Here is a 24,877-nt window from a genome sequence, read left to right as displayed (position 1 = left end):
CTGCCATGTGTGACAGGGTGCTGTGTGACATTACCTGCCATGTGTGACAGGGTGCTGTGTGATAGGGTGTTGTGTGACATTACCTGCCATGTGTGACAGGGTGCTGTGTGATAGGGTGTTGTGTGACATTACCTGCCATGTGTGACAGGGTGCTGTGTGACATTACCTGCCATGTGTGACAGGGTGCTGTGTGACATTACCTGCCATGTGTGACAGGGTGCTGCGTGACATTACCTGCCATGTGTGACAGGGTGCTGTGTGACATTACCTGCCATGTGTGACAGGGTGCTGTGTGACATTACCTGCCATGTGTGACAGGGTGCTGTGTGACATTACCTGCCATGTGTGACAGGGTGCTGTGTGACATTACCTGCCATGTGTGACAGGGTGCTGTGTGACATTACCTGCCATGTGTGACAGGGTGCTGTGTGACATTACCTGCCATGTGTCACAGGGTGCTGTGTGACATTACCTGCCATGTGTGACAGGGTGCTGTGTGACATTACCTGCCATGTGTGACAGGGTGCTGTGTGACATTACCTGCCATGTGTCACAGGGTGCTGTGTGACATTACCTGCCATGTGTGACAGGGTGCTGTGTGACATTACCTGCCATGTGTCACAGGGTGCTGTGTGACAGGGTGCTGTGTGACATTACCTGCCATGTGTGACAGGGTGCTGTGTGACATTACCTGCCATGTGTGACATTACCTGCCATGTGTGACAGGGTGCTGTGTGACATTACCTGCCATGTGTGACAGGGTGCTGTGTGACATTACCTGCCATGTGTGACAGGGTGCTGCGTGACATTACCTGCCATGTGTAACAGGGTGCTGTGTGACATTACCTGCCATGTGTGACAGGGTGCTGTGTGATAGGGTGTTGTGTGACATTACCTGCCATGTGTGACAGGGTGCTGTGTGACAGGGTGCTGTGTGACATTACCTGCCATGTGTGACAGGGTGCTGTATGACATTACCTGCCATGTGTGACAGGGTGCTGCGTGACATTACCTGCCATGTGTGACAGGGTGCTGTGTGACATTACCTGCCATGTGTGACAGGGTGCTGTGTGATAGGGTGTTGTGTGACATTACCTGCCATGTGTGACAGGGTGCTGTGTGATAGGGTGTTGTGTGACATTACCTGCCATGTGTGACAGGGTGCTGTGTGACAGGGTGCTGTGTGACAGGGTGCTGTGTGACATTACCTGCCATGTGTGACAGGGTGCTGTGTGACATTACCTGCCATGTGTGACAGGGTGCTGCGTGACATTACCTGCCATGTGTGACAGGGTGCTGTGTGACATTACCTACCATGTGTGACAGGGTGCTGTGTGACATTACCTGCCATGTGTGACAGGGTGCTGTGTGACATTACCTGCCATGTGTGACAGGGTGCTGTGTGACATTACCTGCCATGTGTGACAGGGTGCTGTGTGACATTACCTGCCATGTGTGACAGGGTGCTGTGTGACATTACCTGCCATGTGTGACAGGGTGCTGTGTGACATTACCTGCCATGTGTCACAGGGTGCTGTGTGACATTACCTGCCATGTGTGACAGGGTGCTGCGTGACATTACCTGCCATGTGTGACAGGGTGCTGCGTGACATTACCTGCCATGTGTGACAGGGTGCTGCGTGACATTACCTGCCATGTGTGACAGGGTGCTGCGTGACATTACCTGCCATGTGTGACAGGGTGCTGTGTGACATTACCTGCCATGTGTCACAGGGTGCTGTGTGACATTACCTGCCATGTGTGACAGGGTGCTGTGTGACATTACCTGCCATGTGTGACAGGGTGCTGTGTGACATTACCTGCCATGTGTGACAGGGTGCTGTGTGACATTACCTGCCATGTGTGACAGGGTGCTGTGTGACATTACCTGCCATGTGTAGAGAGATTAAGCAGGTAATTGCTAGGTTCCTGGGGCTGATGTGCACAGTGCGGGAACTCGATATGTCACTAACCTAAATTGTCAGCTATGATAAGTAACTCACTATATTGTTATACTTGGTGACAACGATTTTTAGCATCAGAGTTAAGTGATATCAGCAATTTTGTAACCAACATTAGAAAGTTCAGTTACACATTCCCTGCTGCAAATGACATTCACTCATTCCAGATATCTGTATGGTCTATAGTAGGTAATGATCTTATCACCTGCGTATAATGGGTTAATGTACAGGTAGATAGGCACATATTAATCAAAATATTTTTGCAGGATATCCCATGAAGACATCATTAAGTACCACCTGAATTTATGTATACGGGACCAGTGGCGTCCCTCCCCGCCATTACACCCAGTTCGGGGAAACGCCTTCAAAATGGGGTGTGGGCTCACAGGTAGGGGGCGTGGCCTTGCTGCCTGAACCCCCTCTGTAATCACAGAGGTGCAGACTGCAATCGGGGACCAGCACTGGGCTTCTGTCACTGAGGAGCAGGGCCGTAACTAGGGTGGTGCGACCATGGCACAGGGCACCGCAGGGCAGGGGGCGCTGTTTGGGCATGTCAATTTTCCTGTTTATTATCGTTCTCACTTGTAGCTTCCTCTTATTTTATCCCCAGCATCTCCTGGCCTCCCCTATCTCTTCCCTGGCCCTTCCCCATGAGGCCATGGCCCTATTTCAGGTGCACTATCTTATGTCCCTATATAAAAAATGGGGGGAGGGGCACCAATGCTTTCTCTGGCACAGTCTAATAGTCTAGCTATGGCTCTGCTGAGGAGGAGTCGGCACTTTGGTGTCACCCCTCGGCATGTGGCACCCGGTTGCGGCCCACACCCCCCTTGTGACGCCACTGTGGGGGACCACAGCAGATATCTCTAATCACCCGTTTTCGATCGCAAACGTGGCCCTATAGGTTTCTATGGAGGCTGCTAAAATTCCAAATTTGGCCCCGCGTGTTAAAGCCACCTTCATATGGCGCAAGCCATTGAAGCCAATGGTCTACACTTTGCAAAATTTACCTGAAGAGGAATCCGCGCAAGCTCAGTAGCGTGGCCGGGTCCCGGACCCATAAGTAAAGTGAGTGCTTTACTTTTACACATAACAGGCACAAGCTCCTCATGCAGTTCCTTCCCTGTGTGTGAATATTGATATATCTGCTTCACATCTTTTCACTTTTTTACACATGGCAGGGAGTAGCTCCTTACTGGGCCTCTGCCCCTGTATGTAAATAGTAATACATCCAGACAAGACTTAATTTCTTAATTTTCCCTTTAATTAGTCGGATAGTTGCTGCATAAGGTATGATAGTCAGTCACCATTAGCCTTTCACATTCCGTTAAATGTACCCAAATGTATTTTGTTAATGCTCTGTACGCCACCTAGAGGAATCAGTCGCTCAGTGCATACATAAGGTCGCAGCGGAAGCCTCATCATGAAATAGGACTAAAAAAAAACAAGTTACTGCTGATTTAAATACTGTTTTCTGTGTGAGTTTTGTCTGAATGGAGTGTGTTCAGTCTGCACATTAAAAGCCAAGAGATGTTTGTCCTTTGACAGAAAATAATGATTCTCATTTACGAAGTGCAACACCCTGAGTCTGCCCCAGTGCTTGATGGTCCTCCTGGAGTGCACAAAGCCAATGCCTCCTGTCTGCGCCTAGGCTCAGCCTCTGCAAAGTGACAGTGCTCCTCAATGTGTGGAGAGATGGAAAAACCTTTACAAGTTGCACCGTAACCACCTATGACTTTAATACCTCCCCTTTCAAATAAATATATTTTCTTATATATGTCCTAAAATACTGCTTTGATATCCTTATTTGAATGTCCAGACTGTCTTTATTACATATGTAATTGCTGTATATGTACATTGCTCAAAGTGCACCTGGCAAACACACTTTCTGCTTATCATTCTAATGGCTTCCGTTCAGCTGTTATTATACAGTTCCTATTTACAGTGCGTTGTGGTAAAGAAAAAACATAAATCATTAAAATATAAACATCAATCCACTTCTTCCCCATCTTCCATTAGCTCCAGTGCTGTACAGTACAGCCTGGACTGGATTCGGCTATATGACATGGAGACTAGGTACCCCATGCTATGATCACAATTGGTTCCAGGCTGGACATCCCAAAGTCACAGAGGGTACAACATAGTGCTGAACACCAGGGATTCTACTGGCCCCCCTTGAGCTGCACTTTGCCATCCCAGTTGTACCAATATAAAGGCCTGGGGTACATAAGACAGTTTCCCATTACTCCAAAATGGTAAAAAAGTAAATAGAAGATGTGATTTCCATTGTAAGGTGGTGCAGAATTCAAGGCCTTTTGGAGTTGGGAAATAGTCAGGTAACGGAAGGAACACTCCTAATAAGTTATTCATTGTCTACCACCCCTTTATCTAGACTACTGCAACGCCCTCTATCTTGGTCTCCCAGCAAAAGAATTGCACCGCTTCCAGATGGTGCAAAATGCTGCTGCCAGGCTATAAACGAACCAGCCCTGTTCCAGCCACATAACACCCATTCTCTACTCCCTTCACTGGCTGCCTATCAGATGGCGAATTGTTTTCAAGATTGGCTTACTAACTTTGAAAGCCCTACATGAGCAGGGCCAGGGTACCTGAAGCAGCTTCTGATTCCTTACTGTCCCACTCGATTACTGCGATCCATTGATGAAGGACTATTAACAGTACCTAGAATCTCCCGGAATTTGTCTTTCAGCTTTGTGGCTCCGACTCTCTTCTGGAACTCACTTCCCCGCACAGTCCGAGAGGCCTTCACTCTAGAGTCCTTCAAAAATAGACTCACCTATTCATCCAAGCATTTCACTAATGTCCATTGTTTTGTACTTTGTGCTGTAAAAGCAAATGTAAAGCACTTTCCTTTTAGGAGAAAAGCGCTATATTAATAACATTATTATTATTATTCATTATTATTTATCGCATTCCATTACTGAAATCTCTAAAATTGTGCACTGTTCCTCCTGTACTGAAGTGCAAATTCCTACAGTCTTACTGCCTACACCCATCTGCTTTTACAAACTTCTGCTGCTTTGCAAATGCTGCAAGCCTATGTGCCATGGCGGAATCTAGTCACATTCACGCAAAGTGAGGAGCACCATGGGTCTAAAGCTATTGTTGGACTTCAGTGTTTTGCCCTTCGTAAATGATGGTGTGTTTTTGGACTGATACACTGTATGGCTGCATTTAACTCAACAGCAGAACATTTCCACCCAATCTGTAGCATTAAGAGAAGGCTCAGGTATTCTGAGATCGCTCTGCGCTAACCATCTGTGGACTTTATCTTATAGAATCTGTAGTATGTGTCCATCATTCATCTCAAGATTAAGGCTGTCCTGTATCTAACATCATCAGACTAGGTCAGTCCTGTATCGTCCTTCTTTAGTCTGATCTGTAAATTATATCTCTCCTATATCTCGCTTACATTATTGCAGCCGGTATGCAGTCAGGAAGCCGGCGGACCTAATCCCGAGAGCCGGCTTCCCGACTGCTTAATCCCGGCGAGGGTTAAATGACAGGCGTCTAAATCTAGACACCTGTAATTTTACCGACGCCGGGAGACCGATCAAAGGGATGCCGAGCGCGGATAGCCGCGCAGGGGGGGGAGGCTTAGGGTTCCCGGTGGGGACTTAGGGTTAGGCACCGACCCGGGAGGTTAGGTTTAGGCTAGGGGAAGGGGGGTTAGGGTTAGGCACCTCCCCCGGGGGACTTAGGTTTAGGCTGCGGGGAGGGGGGGGGGTTAGGTTTAGGCACTTAGAGGGGGGATTAGGTAGGCACTGGGGGGAAGGTTAGGGTTAGGCACCCCTAAGGGAGGGTTAGGGGAGGGAATTAGGTTAGTCCACAGGTTCTCAAGCTCGGTCCTCAGGACCCCAAGCAGTGCATGTTTTGCAGGTCTCCTCACATAATTACAAGTGAAATCGTTAGCTGCATCTGTGGATCTTTTAAAACGTGTCAGTGAGTAATGAACACACCTGTGCCCCTATTAGGCGACCTGGAAAATGTGAACTGTGTGGGGTCCTGAGGACCGAGTTTGAGAACCACGGGGTTAGTTAATACTTACCTTAGGAAAGATCGGGATTTTCACCCATGTTGGCCAGCCACTGTCGGGTTTCCAACATGTCCGGCGGTAAATCATACCGATTCCTTGCAGCCAATCATGGTTACTTGGACTGATAGGTCAGCATGGGGTACCCTTAAATGACCCTCATGCCAGAACATTGAATGATGAACTTTGGTCTGAGTTGCAGGATCAGCCTATCTTTAGCCATTTCTAGTGTGTAATTTGTCCTTATCTAGAATTCTGCCATCCTTCAGACCAGATCTGTCATGTTTCCATCTATAGTGTTGGCCTGTCCAGACTGTTTACTCCTGTATCTCCTATTTGTAGATTAGCCCTGTCCTGTATCTTCCTTCACTAGATTAAGTCTTCCCTGTATCTCCCATCTCTAGATCAAGTCTTCCCTCTAATCATAGACTGTTTAGATCTCTGTGTTGTAGATTTGGTGGAAATGTGTGCAATGCATGGGGAGGCTGATATAACACTGACATGAATGTGCATACATTTTGCTTACAGTTTATTCATTGTTTGATATATTGCTGGATTGCATGAGCCTTACTGTTGTGGGACTTTGCACAGTGACTGTCTAAGCTCTGAATATTTTGGAGTTGCAAAGTAATGTTCATTACACGTTTGGTTTTCTTCCAGTGTGCTCTGTTTATGCTTCCCTCTCATATTAAAGCTTATCTAGTATACTATGTACTTCATGTAAGGGTCCAACAAATCTCAGAGAATGGTGTTTGGTGTTTTCATTTATAAAGAAACTCAAAGATGTATGGCTGCAGTGGAGTCATGTGATATCTTTCCTGCCCATGTGACTAACGTAGTTTGCATATTTAGTAGTTTTATACAATTACTTAAAAATCCATTTTACTATTAATGTTCACACAACTACAGCATAATAAAAAAAAAGGCACAAATATAACACAAACTACCTTTATTAATTTACTATAATTGGGGCTTTGATCTAAGCAGCTAACAGCTAAATAAACCAGAAATGTTATTTCTGCTTATTAATGGATCATTTCATTTAGGTTCTGCAGGTGATACAAAGTAATGCAAATGATCAGTTACATTATACTTAACGTAATTTGTCATAGAGCAAAATAGACGCTAAAACAGTTTTGCCCCATGTAACAAATATATATGTACAGAGATGGTCCTCTTTAATGCTGAGCTGTTGACAGTGTATGCAACAAATTAATTCCGTGTGGTGATGTCATTTTGTGACATCATAGGAAATAGTGCTTGGGATTCGGTCAATTGTATATTAAATAGATTATTAAATCCAGCAGCAAAGCTATAACACAGGGGTTCCCAAACTCCGCCATTACAGTACACTTTTTAGGCTATCCATGCTTGAGCACAGGTGACTTAATTAGTGCTTTTGTCAATTTGATTTAACCATCTGGATTTAAGCATGGATATCCTTAAAACCTGGATTGTAATGTTGGAGTGTGGGGACCTCTGCTATAACATATAAACACATTGCAGAAAGAAACCAAAACATTGCAGATGCTAAACCGTTTGTATTTATATTCTTTTACACACTGCTATACAGTAGTATTATATGATCTTTTATGTTGGCAAATGTGATTTATTGGACATTTTTAATGATTCAGATAAAATAACTGCTGGGTTTGTTGAAGATGAAACTAAAATAGATGTTGGGATGGACTCGGTTCAGTGTGATAAGAGTTGACGGAAATGTAAAGCTGACCTCATTGTCCGCACATGAATTGCTTTCTGCTGTCACTAAGTGTGCAGGGGTGCTGGCTAGGGGGGCGAATAGTCATAAATGTGCCAGACACTGTGCTGGATTAATTCTCTTTTTTTACTATTGTATATATATTCTATATTATAGATGATGACATTCGGAGCCTTTCTACACAAAGGCTCTTTCTGCAGAAATTATTTTAATTTACTGGATTTATTAGTCGTGGGCGTTTCATTGGTTTCCTTCGGCATTCAGTAAGTATTATGATTGAATTAGTGACAATATTTCCGTTGTCTTCCTCAATTTTTGAATCACATTTTTTATAGCATCATTTAGTATCATTTGCTGGAGATTGGGAGTCTATACATCCAACAGCTCTATCATGGCCAGCAGTCTCCTGATGCCAATAATAGGAGAAAAATCAATGAAACAAATGCTTTATTCTTAAAATAAACCTTTTTTTCAATGGGTGATGTTTAGATTTTTTCAATAAATGTTTAAAATAATTTTTTAATTTTTTTTTTTAATTTTTTTTTACTGCTATTGTTTTACTTATTGGAACTGAAAGTACAGTAAAGTTAATTCTCCAGGCCAGTATCGCCAAGGCAGCAGATATCACTTCGTTACCTTACCGAGATTTTTACAATAAATTATGATGATGGGTGATTTTCTATCACCGTGAAGAAAATCCGCCATATCGACGTTCATTAATAAATAAATGCCAATTAGCACCATTTGGCCACGGACTAATCTGCACCGAGCATCCCACAACACACATTTGTACATTTGTGCAACAATACTCACGGCAATTTACAGTAGCGCATATATGAAGAGTTATAATTGGCATTAGTTTAGTATCAGATTTTTGTGGGTCTGTATGCAAGAGTAGTGCTTGGGTCAACCTCTCATATATGACGCGGGGAGAATTGTGACATATCCTTCCCCACCAATCTCCCATTGTCACGTGAGGCTCAAGGTCCCCTGCCTCAGAGGCTCTAGACCAGTGGTCTTCAACCTTGACCCTCCAGCTGCTGTGGAAGTACACATCCCAGCATGCACTGCCATAGTTTTAACATGCTGTTATATCAACAGTGTGGCAGTGCATGCTGGGATGTGTAGTTCCACAGCAGCTGGAGGGCCAAGGTTGAAGATCCCTGCTCTAGACAGCTGCAGTGTCTGCAAGGCCGGTTCTAGACATTGTGGAGCTCAGGGTGAAAGTTCCCAGTTGCGCCCCCCCCCCCCCCAAAAAAACAAAAAACAAAACAAAAAACATTACTTTTATTAGATGGCGTTCCTCTGCGCGTGCTGAAAGCGCGAGCGCTTCTGGAAAGGGGGCGTGTCCTTGCGGAACACCCCCAATTTATCAAACTGTGGGGCGTGCCCAGCACTTACGAAGGTGCTGGGCTTCCCCCAAGCTCTCCCCTCGTGGCGAATAATTGCCATGTGCAGTAATGCACCTTACACAGTATGTCTTACACAGTAATGCCCTTTATAACACATTATGCCACATGTAGTAATGCCCTGTGTAACACATTATGCCACACGCAGTAATGCCCTTTATAACACATTATGCCACATGCAGCAATGCCCTTTATAACACATTATGCCACACACAGTAATGACCTATATAACACATTATGCCACATGCAGTAATGCCCTGTATAACACGTTATACACACATGCAGTAATGCCCTGTATAACACATTATGCCACATGCAGTAATGCCCTTTATAACATATTATGCCACACGCAGTAATGGCCTTTATAACACATTATGCCACATGCAGTAATGCCCTGTATGACACATTATGCCACATGCAGTAATGCTCTGTATAACACATTATGCCACACGCAGTAATAACCTGTATAACACATTATACCAAACGCAGTAATGCCCTGTATAATACATTATGCCACACTCGGTAATGTCCTGTATAATACATTGTGCCACACACAGTAATTCCCTTTATAATACATTATCCCCAATTCGAATTACGCCACACAGAAGTCCCTTATTCATGTTATGACACACAGTGGTGCCCCTTTTACACAATGCCCAAATTAGTGCCCCTTATACACAATGCCCACAGTAGTATTGCCCCTAATACAATGCCCAAAGTAGTGCCCCTTACACAATGGGGTCATTAGTTGTGCCCCCCATGCAGTGCCCTCATTAGTAGTGCCCGCAGTGGTAATGCCCCCATTGGTATGTGCCTCCAGTAGTAATGCCCCCTGTTGTAATCCCCCAGTAGTAATGTCCCCCTATAGCCATGCCCCCAGTAGTAATGCCCCCTATAGCCATGCCCCCAGTAGTAATGCCCCCTATAGCCATTTCCCTCAGTAGTAATGACCCCTATAGACATGCCCCCAGTAGTAATGCCCCCTATAGCCATGCCCCCAGTAGTAATGCCCCCTATAGCCATGCCCCCAGTAGTAATGCCCCCGATAACCATGCCCCCAGTAGCCATGCCCCCATTAGTAATGCCGCTTATAGCCATGCCCCCAGTAGTAATGCCCCCTATAGCCATGCCCCCAGTAGTAATGCCCCCCCTATAGCCATGCCCCCAGTAGTAATGCCCCCTATAGCCATGCCCCCAGTAGTAATGCCGCTTATAGCCATGCCCCCAGTAGTAATGCCCCTTATAGCCATGCCCTCAGTAGTAATGCCCCCCTATAGCCATGCCCCAGTAGTAATGCCCCCCTATAGCCATGCCCCCAGTAGTAATGCCCATAGTAATGCCCCCCTATAGCCATACCCCCAGTGCTGGTGCTGGAAAAAAAAAACAATTAAAATACAAACACAATACTTACCGTAAGCCCCGCTCCTGCGTCCGCTGCTGTCCGGTCCGACTGCGGCTCCACCACGTATCTATGGGAGAGACGTCATTACGTCATGACGTCCCTCCCATAGTGGTCTCTGCGGGAGCAGGAGCTCAGGAGTGAGCTCCGGCTCCTCGCATGTATGTGAGAGACGTCATGACATCATGATGTCCCTCCCATAGTGCTCTCTGCCGGAAGCCGGAGCTCAGGAGTGAGCTCTGGCTTCCGGCTGGGTTGCTGCTATTTCCAAGTTGGAGAAAGGACCTCTGTGACGTAGACACCACGTGACCGCTGCAGGAGGCTGGACCGCTCCTGCGTTACCATCCAGTAGGGCATAGAGGGGGGATATATATTTGTGGCGAGCGCAGCGAGCCACCGTGCCCGAAGCGGGGCGAGCGTACACTTTTGGTCCCCCGTTACCATCCCCGCCCCTCCCCCTTTCAGGCCGAGTCACGTGGGTGTGACGTCACAGGGCCATCAGCCCTGTATTGTCTAGACCTAACCCTTTCGGCTGCCGCTGCAGGGAGGGAGCCGGGTGCCTGCTGATAACAAATATCAGCGGGCGCCGGCAAATGCAGCCTCCCTGCGGCGGCTAGTGGGGGGGAAGCGGCGCTGAGGTTTTTCTTTTTTTAAGAGATTTTTTTTTTTTTGCCTCCTGGGGACTCAGTGGCGCCCTCTAGGGGCTGGCGCTCCGGGCGACGGCCCTGTTAGCCCACCCCTAGAACCGCCACTGTCTGCTATAGGGGGGCTCCAGTCTCACAACAGTTTCTACCACCGCTGCTCCAATGTGGAAGGAACTCTGAGTAGAGTGCTGGTAACTCCTACTAATGCCAATGACACTCTGTACACAATGGTCACATTGCAGAGCAGCAGCATAAGCTGTGTAGTGCAGAGCAGCACTCAGGCTCCCCCTACACTGGACACTGCTTTCAGGAGCAAATCGGGGAGAGCAGCATGAAGAGGAAAGTATCTCCAGTCTGTCCCTGCAGTTGAGTCCTGACTGTGAGGAACAGTGAAAAAAAAATCATGACTGTCCCACCAGACATAGAACACTTGTCATCCTGAGCTGCTCTCTCCTACCTGTTCTTGGAACTGTGATTACCTGCTGCTGATGTCTTAAGCTTGTCTGGAACTTGGAATGTCCGGTGTCCTATTTGGAATTAAATTGGTACTAAACACCTCATCCTGCTGTAGCTGAGAGGGACCTGTGCCAGCCAGGACAGGGATCTTACCTCTTCATCTAATACAGTTTTTGGGTTCCTGGGGTAGGGACATCAACACAAACAAGAGGCCAGTGTTGGCCAGATTAGAGGCTTGGGTACCCCACCCACCATGACATAGGGTTTCTGGATGCCGGCGCTCGGGATCCCGGCAGTCAGAATCCCAACAGGGTTAGGATTCCGACACCTGTCGGTGAGTATCCTAACCCTCCCTCCCCACTGCCTAAACCTAACCTCCCCCTTAGTACCTAATCATAACCCCCCACCCCTCTTCCCCACCCTAAACATAACTCTTCCCCCCCTTAGTTCCTAACCCTCCCCCTAGTGCATAACCCCCCACCCCCCTCCGCCCCCTAAATGTAACTCCCCCCCCCCCCCTTCCTTAGTTCCTAACCCTCCCCCTAGTGCATAACCCCCCCCCCCCCCCTCAGTACTTACTGTCGGGATGCCGGTGCCAAGAGTCTAACAAGTGTCGTATTCTGGCGCCAGCATTCTCAGCGCCGGCAGCCCGACTGTCTGTATTATAACTGCATCCCATATGTACTGCACATGCTGCTCTCATGGTACAGTACTAAGTATATAATTACCAGAAGGTACATACTAGGGGTCATATCAAAGGACATGCATATGGTTTTTCAAATTTTTTTCCCTCCACCTCTTTTCTGACTTTGCACGTTAAACATGCCAGAAATAATGAGGCCAGGTACATGGGCATGGCAGAACTTAGGTTACAGCATTTATTGAAGATTGGAATAAGTATGGCTTTGCCGTAAGATGGGGGGGAGGGGTTACAGTTTACTGGTAACCATAGAAACAACTCCTTATTAGGTGCACTTTGATGGATTCTGGACATTATTACAGTAAGGTACACTAATAGTAAAACTAACAGCAATAAACCTTCTGATATTATTCATGTTATCATAATCTGACAGTTGTGCCATCTCATAATTTTGTTATTCATTAGAAAAACGACATACAATTAATAATTACTTTTTCATGGTTGTTCCACTGGCATATACAGTATATAATAGGTGCAGGGTGGGACCCACACTGCTCACCCTGCGCCCAATGAATATGCTAACCTTATGGCCACTAATAATGATATCACCAGGAAAATGGCGGCGTCATCATTAACCTGCAGACATGTGACTGTGCAGCAGAGAAATTACCAGAAAAAGGCTATGGCTCCATTTTCCCAGAGATACATGCACGGATATTACACACGTGCCCTCTTCACTGATATAACATCTCTGGGTTGTTTGGGGCTTTCATGTTGTCAAATGTCAGAACCTGTTGATTTGTAATATCCTTGTCCTAATATATAGCAGGATGAAGGTTCCATTTATAACATTGTAATATTATAATGCGTAAGTTGTAATGTCTTCTAGATAATGGCTGCTCTCTATGGTTCATTGCACAATTGTATTTCTTCTTTAGTCACTGCTAACCATACAGTGTGTATTTCTACAGGTCCAGTGCCATATCTGTGGTGAAGATCCTGAGAGTGTTGAGGGTACTCAGACCCCTGAGAGCCATTAACAGAGCCAAAGGGCTGAAGGTATATATAAAAAAGCCATTCATTTATTGTGTGTGTTACACTGGATGACATTTGCAAAGTTGTATAAAATAATGTTCTTAATCTGGAGCTGTCAAGTGATGTTACTGCAAAGTCAAGTAATTAGCTATGTGATTATTTTATTATAATTTTATTTGTTTGTTACAGGTAGAGAAAATGTATAGCAGAGACTTTGTTACATAATAATTGGCACTTTCATTTCACTTCATTAACAAAATGCAGATTTTTATTACATTGACAGCTTTACACTATTTGTTTTTTCCTCAGAGACACCATTACAGCAATAAGATGTCCCAAACATCACTGCTGATCGCTTTATAACTATTTGTATATTAAATTCACAAGTCCTGTCTACTAGTCCTGACTTCGTGATGGCTAACAACCCCCCACATAATAATAATATGTTTATTAATAAAGCGCTTTTCTCCAATAAGACTTAAGGACCTTTATAGATATCATGAATATAATACAAAGGTGAGGCATCCGTTCCAAGGATTGTTCTTCTTGCCTATGACGTATTGAGGTCAGGCAGCCATTTTAGGCTCACTATATAGGATTAGACTGGGCAGAATAGGCAATTCCTGTAAGAGATGGCACATAGGGGAAGATAAAAAACACTAGGCGAGATAAAGGATCCTCTAAAATTCATCAGAACCATGCAGGGTTCATCGCACACAAAAGAGTACCAGACGAGGCAGCCATCTTAGGTTTACCACCCACCACAGAAAAGCTTATAGATTCCAGCACAAAATGCTTGACTCTTAGGGGTAAATTTACTAAAGTGAGAGTTTTTAGAAATGTTGCCTATAGCAACCAATAAGATTCTAGCTATTATCTTCTAGAAGGAGCTAGTTAAATGTTATGTAGAATCTGATTGGTTGCTATGGGCAATATCTCCACTTTAGTAAATTTACCCCTTTTAGAGTGAAATATATTTTGATTTATTTGCTCTGTTGTGTAATGAGTACATTTTCCTCTCTTTAGCATGTCGTTCAGTGCGTGTTTGTCGCCATCCGGACTATCGGTAACATCATGATCGTTACAACTTTGCTGCAGTTCATGTTTGCTTGTATCGGTGTTCAGCTGTTTAAGGTAAGATGATGGGAAACGTCATCAAGATTATAAGCAATACACTGCACTGACTGTACATGGGAATACTTGTAGGATTATGGTGTAGCACATCTGTTTAGCATCGACCTTTATTTTTTCCTAAAACAGGGCAAATTTTATCGCTGTTCGGATGAAGCAAAGCAGAATCCGGAGGAGTGCAAGTAAGAGCCTGCCGGGGATTCCCCCCCCCCCTTTTCTGTGGGGAATTTTAACTTTTGATTAACGCAGAGATTACATATAATGATTGTTTCTAAGTAGCTCTATGTAAGTCCTTTTTTGTTTTTGGAAAGTGAGGCCGATCAGGAAATCCAATATCAACTTTAATTAGTGTTATATTAATAAAACATTAGAGACGTAGTTTGCAATTTTTTATTATGACGCTCCTAAGCTACGCTACAGTATTTTGTTTATTCTGTGTTTTTACTGATCGCCTTGAAGCAGTTGAGCCTTTAACTAAAATGGTGATAGGCAACTTAATGTACTTCAACGACTGTATGTGCGATCATAGCATAACCTAGGAGCACCTCGATCTCCTCACTTCTTTACTGAAGTTTCAATCATGAAATGAAAACTGATTCAGCACATTCTCATATCCTGCAGGGGAAAATATATTGTTTACAAAGATGGAGATGTCAATAGCCCCTCTATTCGCGAGAGACACTGGCATAATAGCGACTTCAACTTTGACAACGTGCTCTCCGCCATGATGGCACTCTTCACGGTTTCCACCTTTGAAGGATGGCCATCGTACGTAACGTAACCTTACTTACCTTTACAATGGACCTGTCATCCCTATATAAAGCTATGCTTGTGTCTTCAAACCAGCAAATTTGATTCATTAAAGTACTAGACCGCCTAATGTGTTAGTCTCCTCCACTTCATGCACGGGGGGCATTGTTATTTGGGAGGAGGAAACAGGTTATGAAATGTAAAAGATGCATGGCATAGATTTTTTTTTTTTTTCAATTGAACAAGAAATATTATTTAGTCCTTATTACAGGTCCATTTACATGACATCCCTTAAGCAACTCTTGGTTTTTTAATATTATGTTCTGCAGATGTGTCCTCATACAACTAGCCTCAATATGCCATAGGGCGCGAGGAGCCTGGCGCGAAGGAGCACTCAGAGAGGCGTAGCGTGCCATCTTTATCTTTAAATGTTGCATCTTATTCCCATCGCATACGCAGCGAATCACCACTCACAGTGTACTACAAGCGCTGGGCTGCGACTGTAGCCGCACATTAATTAGTTTTAAACACGTACAAAGTTGCAGATGATGCACAACGGAACTTGGCGTGAGAAAAAGTCGCGGCCGCTGTATCGTAGCACTACAGATTCCGACTCGCGCATCACATTGCAATCATCAGTGCAATCTAGCAAAGTAGTTTTGGCTCTTCCAGTTGTTTTATTTGTGCCAATAAAACACACATTTTGAGCAAAAAAGCCACTCTGCGCAGCTGAGTCGCTAAAGCCCTCGCGCTGAGAGGCGCCGTTTGGCGCGATTGAAGCCAGTGTATAAGGACACATCTGTACAAATATCAGTGAAGAGGAATTGCCAAAAATCCTGCTGTCACTCATAGGACCCAGTTTGCTTTAACCCGTTTACTGCTCCGCGGTTGGGATATCTATTAGGCAAAACACTACAGAAATGTTTTCACGCCACAGACTCAAGGATACACTTGTTCAAAAGAGGGGAGCCCCCTTTTCCCAATGATGTAACCGCTGAGAAATTATTCTCTGCTGATCGTATGTGATCACCAGAGAACACCCATGCACTGCAGGAGTCATTATAAAGTCCAGGAATGGAGGAATATCTTCCACATCCTGCATCAGTAAACACAGGACCCCAGTCATTTCATGCACTAGGTTGTCTATTTTTCTAAATACTATGCACTGTTGAGCTACCATATTATTCCTACATACTTTATTTATTTCATTCAAATGAGTAAAACCGCAGAGAATAAGGCTTTTTGCTGTTTTGTAGAGTTGGATCATTACCAAAGCACGAACCACAAAGTACTGAATGGTGGTGATTAAACAAAAATACACACAAAGAAAAATTAAGCCTTTAGTTTACTTTATTTCAATTTCTCTTAAAAAAAAACACTTTTTTGCCCATTTTGTAAATATTATCTTTGCTGTGTGAGGAGAAATACGCAAACTACAAATGTGTCCACATTCATCTTACCTTGCACATTAAACAGCTCTTCTAGATGCGCCATGCCTTGGCGTGACTCTAGCGACGAGCGTCTTTTTGTGCGACTTTTTACTTTCAAATGCGTCTTATTCATAAAGCGAAGAGAATGCACAAGCAGCTTCTGCTGACTAAAATGATATGCAGCATGCCTATATTCTGTGTGCATCTGCGGGTGTATCTGCATGCGAAATGCTACGTTACAGCCGCTCACACTGTAACGTAGCATTTCCTATGCAGATACAGTCGCACACAGAATATAAGCATGCTGCATATCATTTTAGTCAGCAGAAGCTTCTTGTGCATTCTATTCGCATTGCTTTGTGAATAAGACACACTTGAAGGTAAAAAGTCAAATGAAAAGTGACTGAGTCGCGCGGTGCTCATGCATTAAGTTTAACGCGACTTGTAGCACATGGAAGTAAGATGTATGTCGACACATAGAGTGTGGCTGCTACATACCTAATCACTGACACTGATGTTGGAATGTGACCAGCCCATAAAGTGCCAGAATGGGCTCAGCAGTGAAGGGGATCATCTTCCAAACTGTAGCAGAAATTCATGAATATAATCTGATTGGGTGCTATGGGGTGCAATAACTTTTGCCCCAGTTTTCAAAGATGTCATTGGGTCTTTGTGCTTACACTTCTCTAGGCTCCTGTACAAGGCCATCGATTCCAACGGGGAAAATGTTGGTCCCATTTACAACAACAGAGTGGAGATCTCCATCTTTTTCATTATCTACATCATCATTATTGCTTTCTTCATGATGAACATATTTGTGGGTTTCGTCATTGTTACATTTCAAGAGCAGGGAGAGAAAGAATACAAGAACTGCGAGCTGGACAAGAACCAGGTCAGATGTGCGCACTTTTCCTGCAGATACTGAACATAGATTTACATCACAGCAGGTGGATTTGCCATCTCATTCTCCGACTCTGCGTCTTCCTTCCCTTCTCACTTTGGCCCATATTCAATTGCCGAACTTTCCACCTACATCGCGTGTTTTTGGCGAAAACACTTTCCGTGCGCGCGGCCGCTTTTCGCTCTATTCAATTCCAAATGAGGCGAAAACAGGACCCGGCGAAACTCAAACAGGCAAAAAGTGCTGACAGATTTCAGGAAATCAGCCTGACCCCACCAAAAGATGCACTGACATGGGGGATCACTATGGATCCCCCCGAATAGCTCTGCTGAAGGTATTTGGGGTACTTAAATGATGCCAATAGCTGCTATTTAGCGTCTTTGCATAAGTGGTGAAGAATAGCATTTTGCCACTTTTTTTGGCCAAAATAAGTATTCCCATCAAATTTGAGGTACTTGAAAATGGGTGCAAGCATATGTAAAAATCGCTAAAGTAAAGCATTAAAAAGCGCCAAAAACGCACCTTCAGCAAGCACCTGCAATCAAACAAAAACCTCCCCCTTACATGCAGACCCCCCCAAACGCTATTTCGCTAGTATTTCAATTTGCACCCCCACGTTGATTTTTTTTTTGCCCACTTTTTCAAAGTGCTTTTTTGGGGTGTCCTTTGTGTTTTTTTACTGCGTTTTTTGATGCAGCTAGCTTCAAGGGGGATGTCCAAAGGGTGCGGGGTGATTGCCGCAAGTTTGCACTCCAAAACTGCAATTCTGCACTTTTTTCCGCCGGGTATTCAGTGGCGAATGTTTTCCGCGAAAACTCGGACGAATTGAATACAGGGATAAGTGGAATCGGCAAAAATGACGTCGGCAAAAAAGTATTGCTGAAATGGACTTTTCACTTCTAATTGAATACGGCCCTTTGTCATTCCTAATATTGCTATAGCGCACTCAGCACCTACACACAGTAGGCAGACATTGGTGGGGTGACCCAATATACATGAGAATGGAGTTTTTAGGAACTTAATGCTGGGCATACACCTACACGACCAGCATAAGATCCGATTAATATACGATTTCCCTACGACTCCCTAGAGCTCCCTGACAGTCCCGGCAGTATGTTTGTTGCTTTTCTTTAGCACAGGATCTGTCGTAAGATCGATCCTGTGTCTTACGTGCTCATTAGGGAACAGTCATTGAAATGACTTGAATTCCTGCACGATGGATCGCATAAACAAAATAAACGGCATGATCTGCACACGATAAGATGGACCATATGTGCTGCACATCTGATCATAAGATCCGATTATAGGAGCTGCGGGAGCGCGCATCGGATCTTATCTTACTAAAATAATACACGATTTTCACAAGATCCATCTTATGACTCATCGAAAATCGGCAATCGGCCCGAAATCGTGCAGGTGTATGACCAGCTTAAGACTCAAATGAGGTTGGTAAATGCAGCCAGCCAGTTCACTCGGAAGCAGTGATGTCACTAGTGAGCTGGTAGACTGAATTATCATGAATATTTATACAGCTGTCAAAATATCCACCATGATTGTGCTAAATACATAAGCAACATGTTACTATAGGGCTCAGATTTGTTAGATCATTCGTATGCTTTAAGTATCTCCCCTCTAAATATATTGACAGCAGTTTGATATTGTATATTATATATTCCTGTGCTGTGTAACTCAGTGTACATCAGATGAATACATTTACTACTAACAGAATGTATTTAATATTATTATTAGTATTGTTATATATTTATATAGCTCTGCCAAGTTATTCACTGCTGTACAGAGAGAATATTTATCAATCACCTCTATCCCTGACTCGTGAGCCCAGTGCTATGAGATAGCAGTGCTGACCACTGTGCCAACATGCTGTCAGCAGACATCATGTCTATACAGTGGTTAGTCATCCAAACTTCTTTACTAGCATAATGCAGATAGCAGAAGTGTGCTGTAACCCACAGCAACCAATGCAATTGAAGCTTCCAGTCATTTCATTTTCAGATGATTAATCTCATTGGTTGTCGTGGATTACAGCATATCTGTACAGTATCGTTCCAATCTTTGTGCCATATTAATTAATAGGATATTAGTTGATGTTACAAGATTTAGCAGTCTAGACTAGAGCAGGGGTGTCAAACTCGTGGCCATCCAGCTGCTGTGGGACTACATATCCCAGCATGCCCTGCCACAGTTTTAGCATGCTCTAATAACAAAACTGTGTCAGTGCATGCTGGGATGTGTAGTCCCACTGCAGCTGGATGGCCACAAGTTTGACAGCACTGCTCTAGAGTCAAGCTCTGAGTGTATTCTTGTTTTGCATGTATATGACTGTAACTCCATAATCAAGTCTGTCCAATGACTAAACAGATTGCAGCATTGTGTGGTCGGTATATTATGACTCTTGTGTAACTGGGATTCCCTGATTATACACTGCAGCGTCAATGTGTGGAATATGCCCTGAAAGCGCGTCCCCTGAGAAGGTACATCCCCAAAAACCCCTATCAGTATAAGTTCTGGTATGTCGTCAACTCCACGGGGTTTGAGTACATCATGTTTGTTCTCATCATGCTGAATACACTGTGCTTGGCTATGCAGGTACGTGACCAGGTGGGGGGGGCTGTGCTTCTAACATTAGTATTATGGCCGGTGTGGCAGGACTGTGTGCAGTAACTTAGCTGAATGACTATACTTCTTCCCACACTGAAATCGCTTTGTGTAGAGAGGACAGAGCTAGCATAAAATACAGAGAGCTACTTTACTTTGGTCCAACTGTAGAAGATCCCAACAGCACGGAGCTGCAGTCTCTCCTATAGGCCTTATTCATACTAACAGCCTCCGTGCTCCTTCCCATGAGCTGCATATGCATGCTGGGGAGACAGGTGGTGACAACACCCCACCTGTATGTATCCGGCAAGTGATAATAGGGGAGAGGCTTGCATCTCTACACTGTTTGGTCTTTTGGGGGTTACTGCTGAATTTGGATTACACTGGATTGCAGGTGGTGAGTATCGTTTTGCTAAGTGAACTCTTTTTGTGTAAGTTTATTTAGTATCAGTCATGCTTTATTCTATAAAGTGACCTAAATGTAAAAGCAGAAAAGGAATGAAGAGAATGTTTGCTTCTCCCACTGCACTGTTCTCTCCTATGCCTCTCACTTCCTGCTGCATTGTTCTCTCCTATGCCTCTCTCTTCCCGCTGCACTGTTCTCTCCTATGCCTCTCTCTTCCCGCTGCACTGTCCTCTCCTATGCCTCTCTCTTCCCCCTGCACTGTTCTCTCCTATGCCTCTCTCTTCCCGCTGCACTGTTCTCTCCTATGCCTCTCACTTCCCGCTGCACTGTTCTCTCCTATGCCTCTCACTTCCCGCTGCACTGTTCTCTCCTATGCCTCTCACTTCCCGCTGCACTGTTCTCTCCTGTGCCTCTCTCTTCCCGCTGCGCTGTTCTATCCTATGCCTCTCTCTTCCTGCTGCACTGTTCTCTGCTATGCCTCTCTCTTCCCACTGCACTGTTCTCTCCTATGCCTCTCTCTTCCCACTGCACTGTTCTCTCCTATGCCTCTCTCTTCCCGCTGCACTGTTCTATCCTATGCCTCTCTCTTCCCGCTGCACTGTTCTCTCCTATGCCTCTCACTTCCCGCTGCACTGTTCTCTCCTATGCCTCTCTCTTCCCGCTGCACTGTTCTCTCCTATGCCTCTCTCTTCCCGCTGCACTGTTCTCTCCTATGCCTCTCTCTTCCCGCTGCACTGTTCTCTGCTATGCCTCTCTCTTCCCACTGCACTGTTCTCTCCTATGCCTCTCTCTTCCCGCTGCACTGTTCTCTCCTATGCCTCTCACTTCCCGCTGCACTGTTCTCTCCTATGCCTCTCTCTTCCCGCTGCACTGTTCTCTCCTATGCCTCTCACTTCCCGCTGCACTGTTCTCTCCTATGCCTCTCACTTCCCGCTGCACCGTTCTCTCCTATGCCTCTCACTTCCCGCTGCACCGTTCTCTCCTATGCCTCTCACTTCCCGCTGCACCGTTCTCTCCTATGCCTCTCACTTCCCGCTGCACCGTTCTCTCCTATGCCTCTCTCTTCCCACTGCACCGTTCTCTCCTATGCCTCTCACTTCCCGCTGCACCGTTCTCTCCTATGCCTCTCACTTCCCGCTGCACCGTTCTCTCCTATGCCTCTCTCTTCCCACTGCACCGTTCTCTCCTATGCCTCTCACTTCCCGCTGCACCGTTCTCTCCTATGCCTCTCACTTCCCGCTGCACCGTTCTCTCCTATGCCTCTCACTTCCCGCTGTTTGTGCCTTCACTTCCAGCTGTTTGCAACTTTCTCCACATTGCCTCTCGCTTCCTGCTGTTTGCTCCTCTCTCTCTCTCACTTCTCAGGGAAGGCTTAGGATTGATGTCACAAAGTCCAGGAATGATGATGTTTGTCCATGCAAGATGACGTTTTGCCTCTTTCTGAGTTCCGTTTTTTTTTAGGGAAAATCCGAACTCGGCGTGCGAACTCTAACCTATCCGAGCCTGCAAATCCCTAATGTATACAGGCTATTAGTATAAAGCCTCTATACACATGTCAATCAGTTTTGGCAAGTTTAAAAGGCTCTAAGCGGACTTACCTGTCACCGATCACCGTGAAGCAGGCACGGAGACTGGGCGGGCTTACAAGATGCTGCAGGGACTTATGGGAAAATTTCCCTCTGGCCCTGCAGTATTCGGGATATATAAGTTTTTTCCTCATATAACACCTTTCTGAAACGGCGTTCTATAAAGGAAATATTTTAGGAGTGATTTAACGCTTTTTACTGTGCTGAATAGCAAAAAGCATTAAAGCCCTGTAGAGATCAATGTCTGATCCCTACAGTGCGATACTCTGCGAATTAGGAAAATATGGAGAAGATAAGTTATCTTCTCCATATACACATTGCTGAATAGGGCAAAAGCTTCACTTACGTGAATGAGTGTTTCCGCATTTTTTACGTAAATGATATCATGCTGAATAGACCCCCAGATCTCCCAAGTGAGGCAGCAGGTTAGAGGAACAAGCAGTCACTGCATGGTCACTACATCAGCAGTGCTTGTACTTTCACAGTCCACCATCCTCTGCTTATTACTTCCAGCCCTCGGCCTCACTGCAACAGAGGTGTAAGACCGTGGGCAGGGATATTAGCTGTGTTCCCACTACCATAACTAGGCAGCAGCTTCTTCTTCCTTCACACTTTGTAAGACCCAATATTTGCATTTATGAACCAAAAATAATTTGTTTGTACTTAGTTTGATGGAACTTAAGATATTTGTCATTGTTATTACATTGACTACACACAGCTAAATTTATTCTCTGTCTCTTGCCAACCGTTTGATAGCAAACGGGAAGTCTGGTCAGTGTAGGAAATCCCTCCCGTACACAGCCTAACCCTAATGTCCACATTCTGACAATGTCGACTTGTTGACATAACTAACGACACTATGGTGTCAACATTATGAATGCTGTCATTGTGATTGTCGACCTTTTGACTACATCCCGTGTGTGGACACATCTGATTGTCCGCATATCTGGCAAAGCAGCCATATTACACTGTGACCATCTCTGCTTGGCTCACTGGTTTGATGACGGCTTTGTGTGTGCAGTAATCGGATTACTTTAGGATGGTTTGGACACCAACAGGATATTTTAATTTTTTTCAGCATTACGGACAATCTAAAATCTTTAATGATGTCATGGACGTAATGAATATGGTCTTCACTGCGGTCTTTACTGTAGAAATGGTTTTGAAACTTATAGCTTTCAAACCCAAGGTAAGTGCTGAGTTCAGAAAGGACTTACTGTATGAAGCATTTGTGAAATAAGATTAGTATAGTTCATGGCTAGTCTGCGTCTGACTGATGTCAACATTAGCCAAATAACAGAGATATCTGACTGGGGATCAGTGTGTTGGATGTATCACAGTACATTATTCTGATTTATCTTTTATAATATGTCCTGGGGTGAGACATTATGGGGCAGAGTTCAGTGTAAGCTGGAATTGATGTGCGTATCATATATGTTTGTAATGTATATAAGAAAGAAGAAGAAGACTTTTTAGGGGCGCTCTTATTTAATATGTAATATTTATATTACAAATAACTTTTAATGGTATCTTTAAATAGTAATAATATAACAGAATACAATGCACATCACATCTAACTAAAAAGATAAAAACTAGTTTATATGCAGGATAACATTATCCTGGTAGTGAATATGAGCTTAATCGGGACTACCAGACATAATTCAGATAATCTATGTCTAGACATAGAATACAGGGTAGTTGGAGAAGCACCTTGTGTTCACATATACATTATTATAATCAGTAGTTGTGGTCAAATTCTTGACCTGCCATGAACACACAAGGTAATACTTCAAACTTAAAAAAGCAAAATATTAGCAATAACAAAAAGTTTATGGTCAAAGTCTAAATCGGAAAACATACAATAACAATAAGTTATTAGGTGGAGGTAATTATTCTTGCGAGTAAGGCATCCAGGAGCTGTGTAATGCACAATAGGTCTAAGGGAGATGGGTACAGGATGCCGGCGCTGGGGATCCTGGCGGTCAAAATCTCAACGCTGGCATCCCGACAGGGTTAGGATACCGACAGTATACTGTAAGTACTGTGGCCCTGATTCAGAGCCGCTCGCAAAAAGCGAGCGCTCGATCTGAATCAGGGTGGCCACTTTTTATTTTAAACCAGCCTCCTGGTGCTCGCTAAGATGTGGGTGACCACCCTTCCCTACAGTGCCTAACCCTCCCCCCAACCCCACTACTTACCGTCGGGGTGCCAACTGTCAGGATGCCGATAGCCAGGATTGTGACTACATTTCGTCTTAATTATCCACTATCCAGTATAATTCTCATAATTAATGAAGTGACACTTGATAGTTCCTATTAACAATTTTCACATATAACGCACATAGTAGTGAGTTGGCACCCTGTAACAGAATTAATTATTTCCAATGTAACAAATGGACTATATGTTTGTGCTGTGCATGCGCTGGAGCTGGGTGTACAAAAGTACGGGCAGTGCAGAGTCAGAGGCTTCTCCACCTGCGGCTGAATGGGCATACCTGGGTGGAAATGAGACGTTCACATGTAGGCTACGTTTAGTGCTAGCTATGCAGAGTTGAGGGCACGTGTAAACACGGGTATGTTTTGTACCAGGCATAATGCTGGTGCAAGTGCACACTGATAATGACAAGGAGTATGAAACCAAGCTACGGGTAGTTGCAGAGATGTATATAATCCTCTGTCGAACTAATATACAGGTTTATTTCTATATGCGCAGTGCGATTTTGCAATTGTGCCCGACTTA

The 24,877-nt window shown here is 44.6% G+C and overlaps 1 protein-coding gene across 1 annotated transcript in view; it reads left to right on the top strand.

Moving 5' to 3' along the window:
- Nucleotides 1-24,877, top strand: part of CACNA1D (calcium voltage-gated channel subunit alpha1 D) — a 417,969-nt gene that overhangs the window by 297,861 nt on the left and 95,231 nt on the right. The window contains 8 exon segments of the mRNA XM_088478679.1: nucleotides 7,892-7,998; nucleotides 13,255-13,342; nucleotides 14,345-14,452; nucleotides 14,579-14,631; nucleotides 15,071-15,217; nucleotides 17,320-17,521; nucleotides 19,979-20,137; nucleotides 23,217-23,327. Coding sequence (XP_088334805.1) covers nucleotides 7,892-7,998; nucleotides 13,255-13,342; nucleotides 14,345-14,452; nucleotides 14,579-14,631; nucleotides 15,071-15,217; nucleotides 17,320-17,521; nucleotides 19,979-20,137; nucleotides 23,217-23,327 — 975 coding nt within the window.

This window comes from Taudactylus pleione, unplaced genomic scaffold, assembly GCF_031769625.1.
Source record: "Taudactylus pleione unplaced genomic scaffold, aTauple2 ptg000217l, whole genome shotgun sequence".
Lineage (NCBI taxonomy): Eukaryota > Metazoa > Chordata > Amphibia > Anura > Myobatrachidae > Taudactylus > Taudactylus pleione.
The sequence above is the reverse complement of the archived record's forward strand: the minus strand, read 5'-3'. Positions and strand labels throughout refer to the sequence as shown.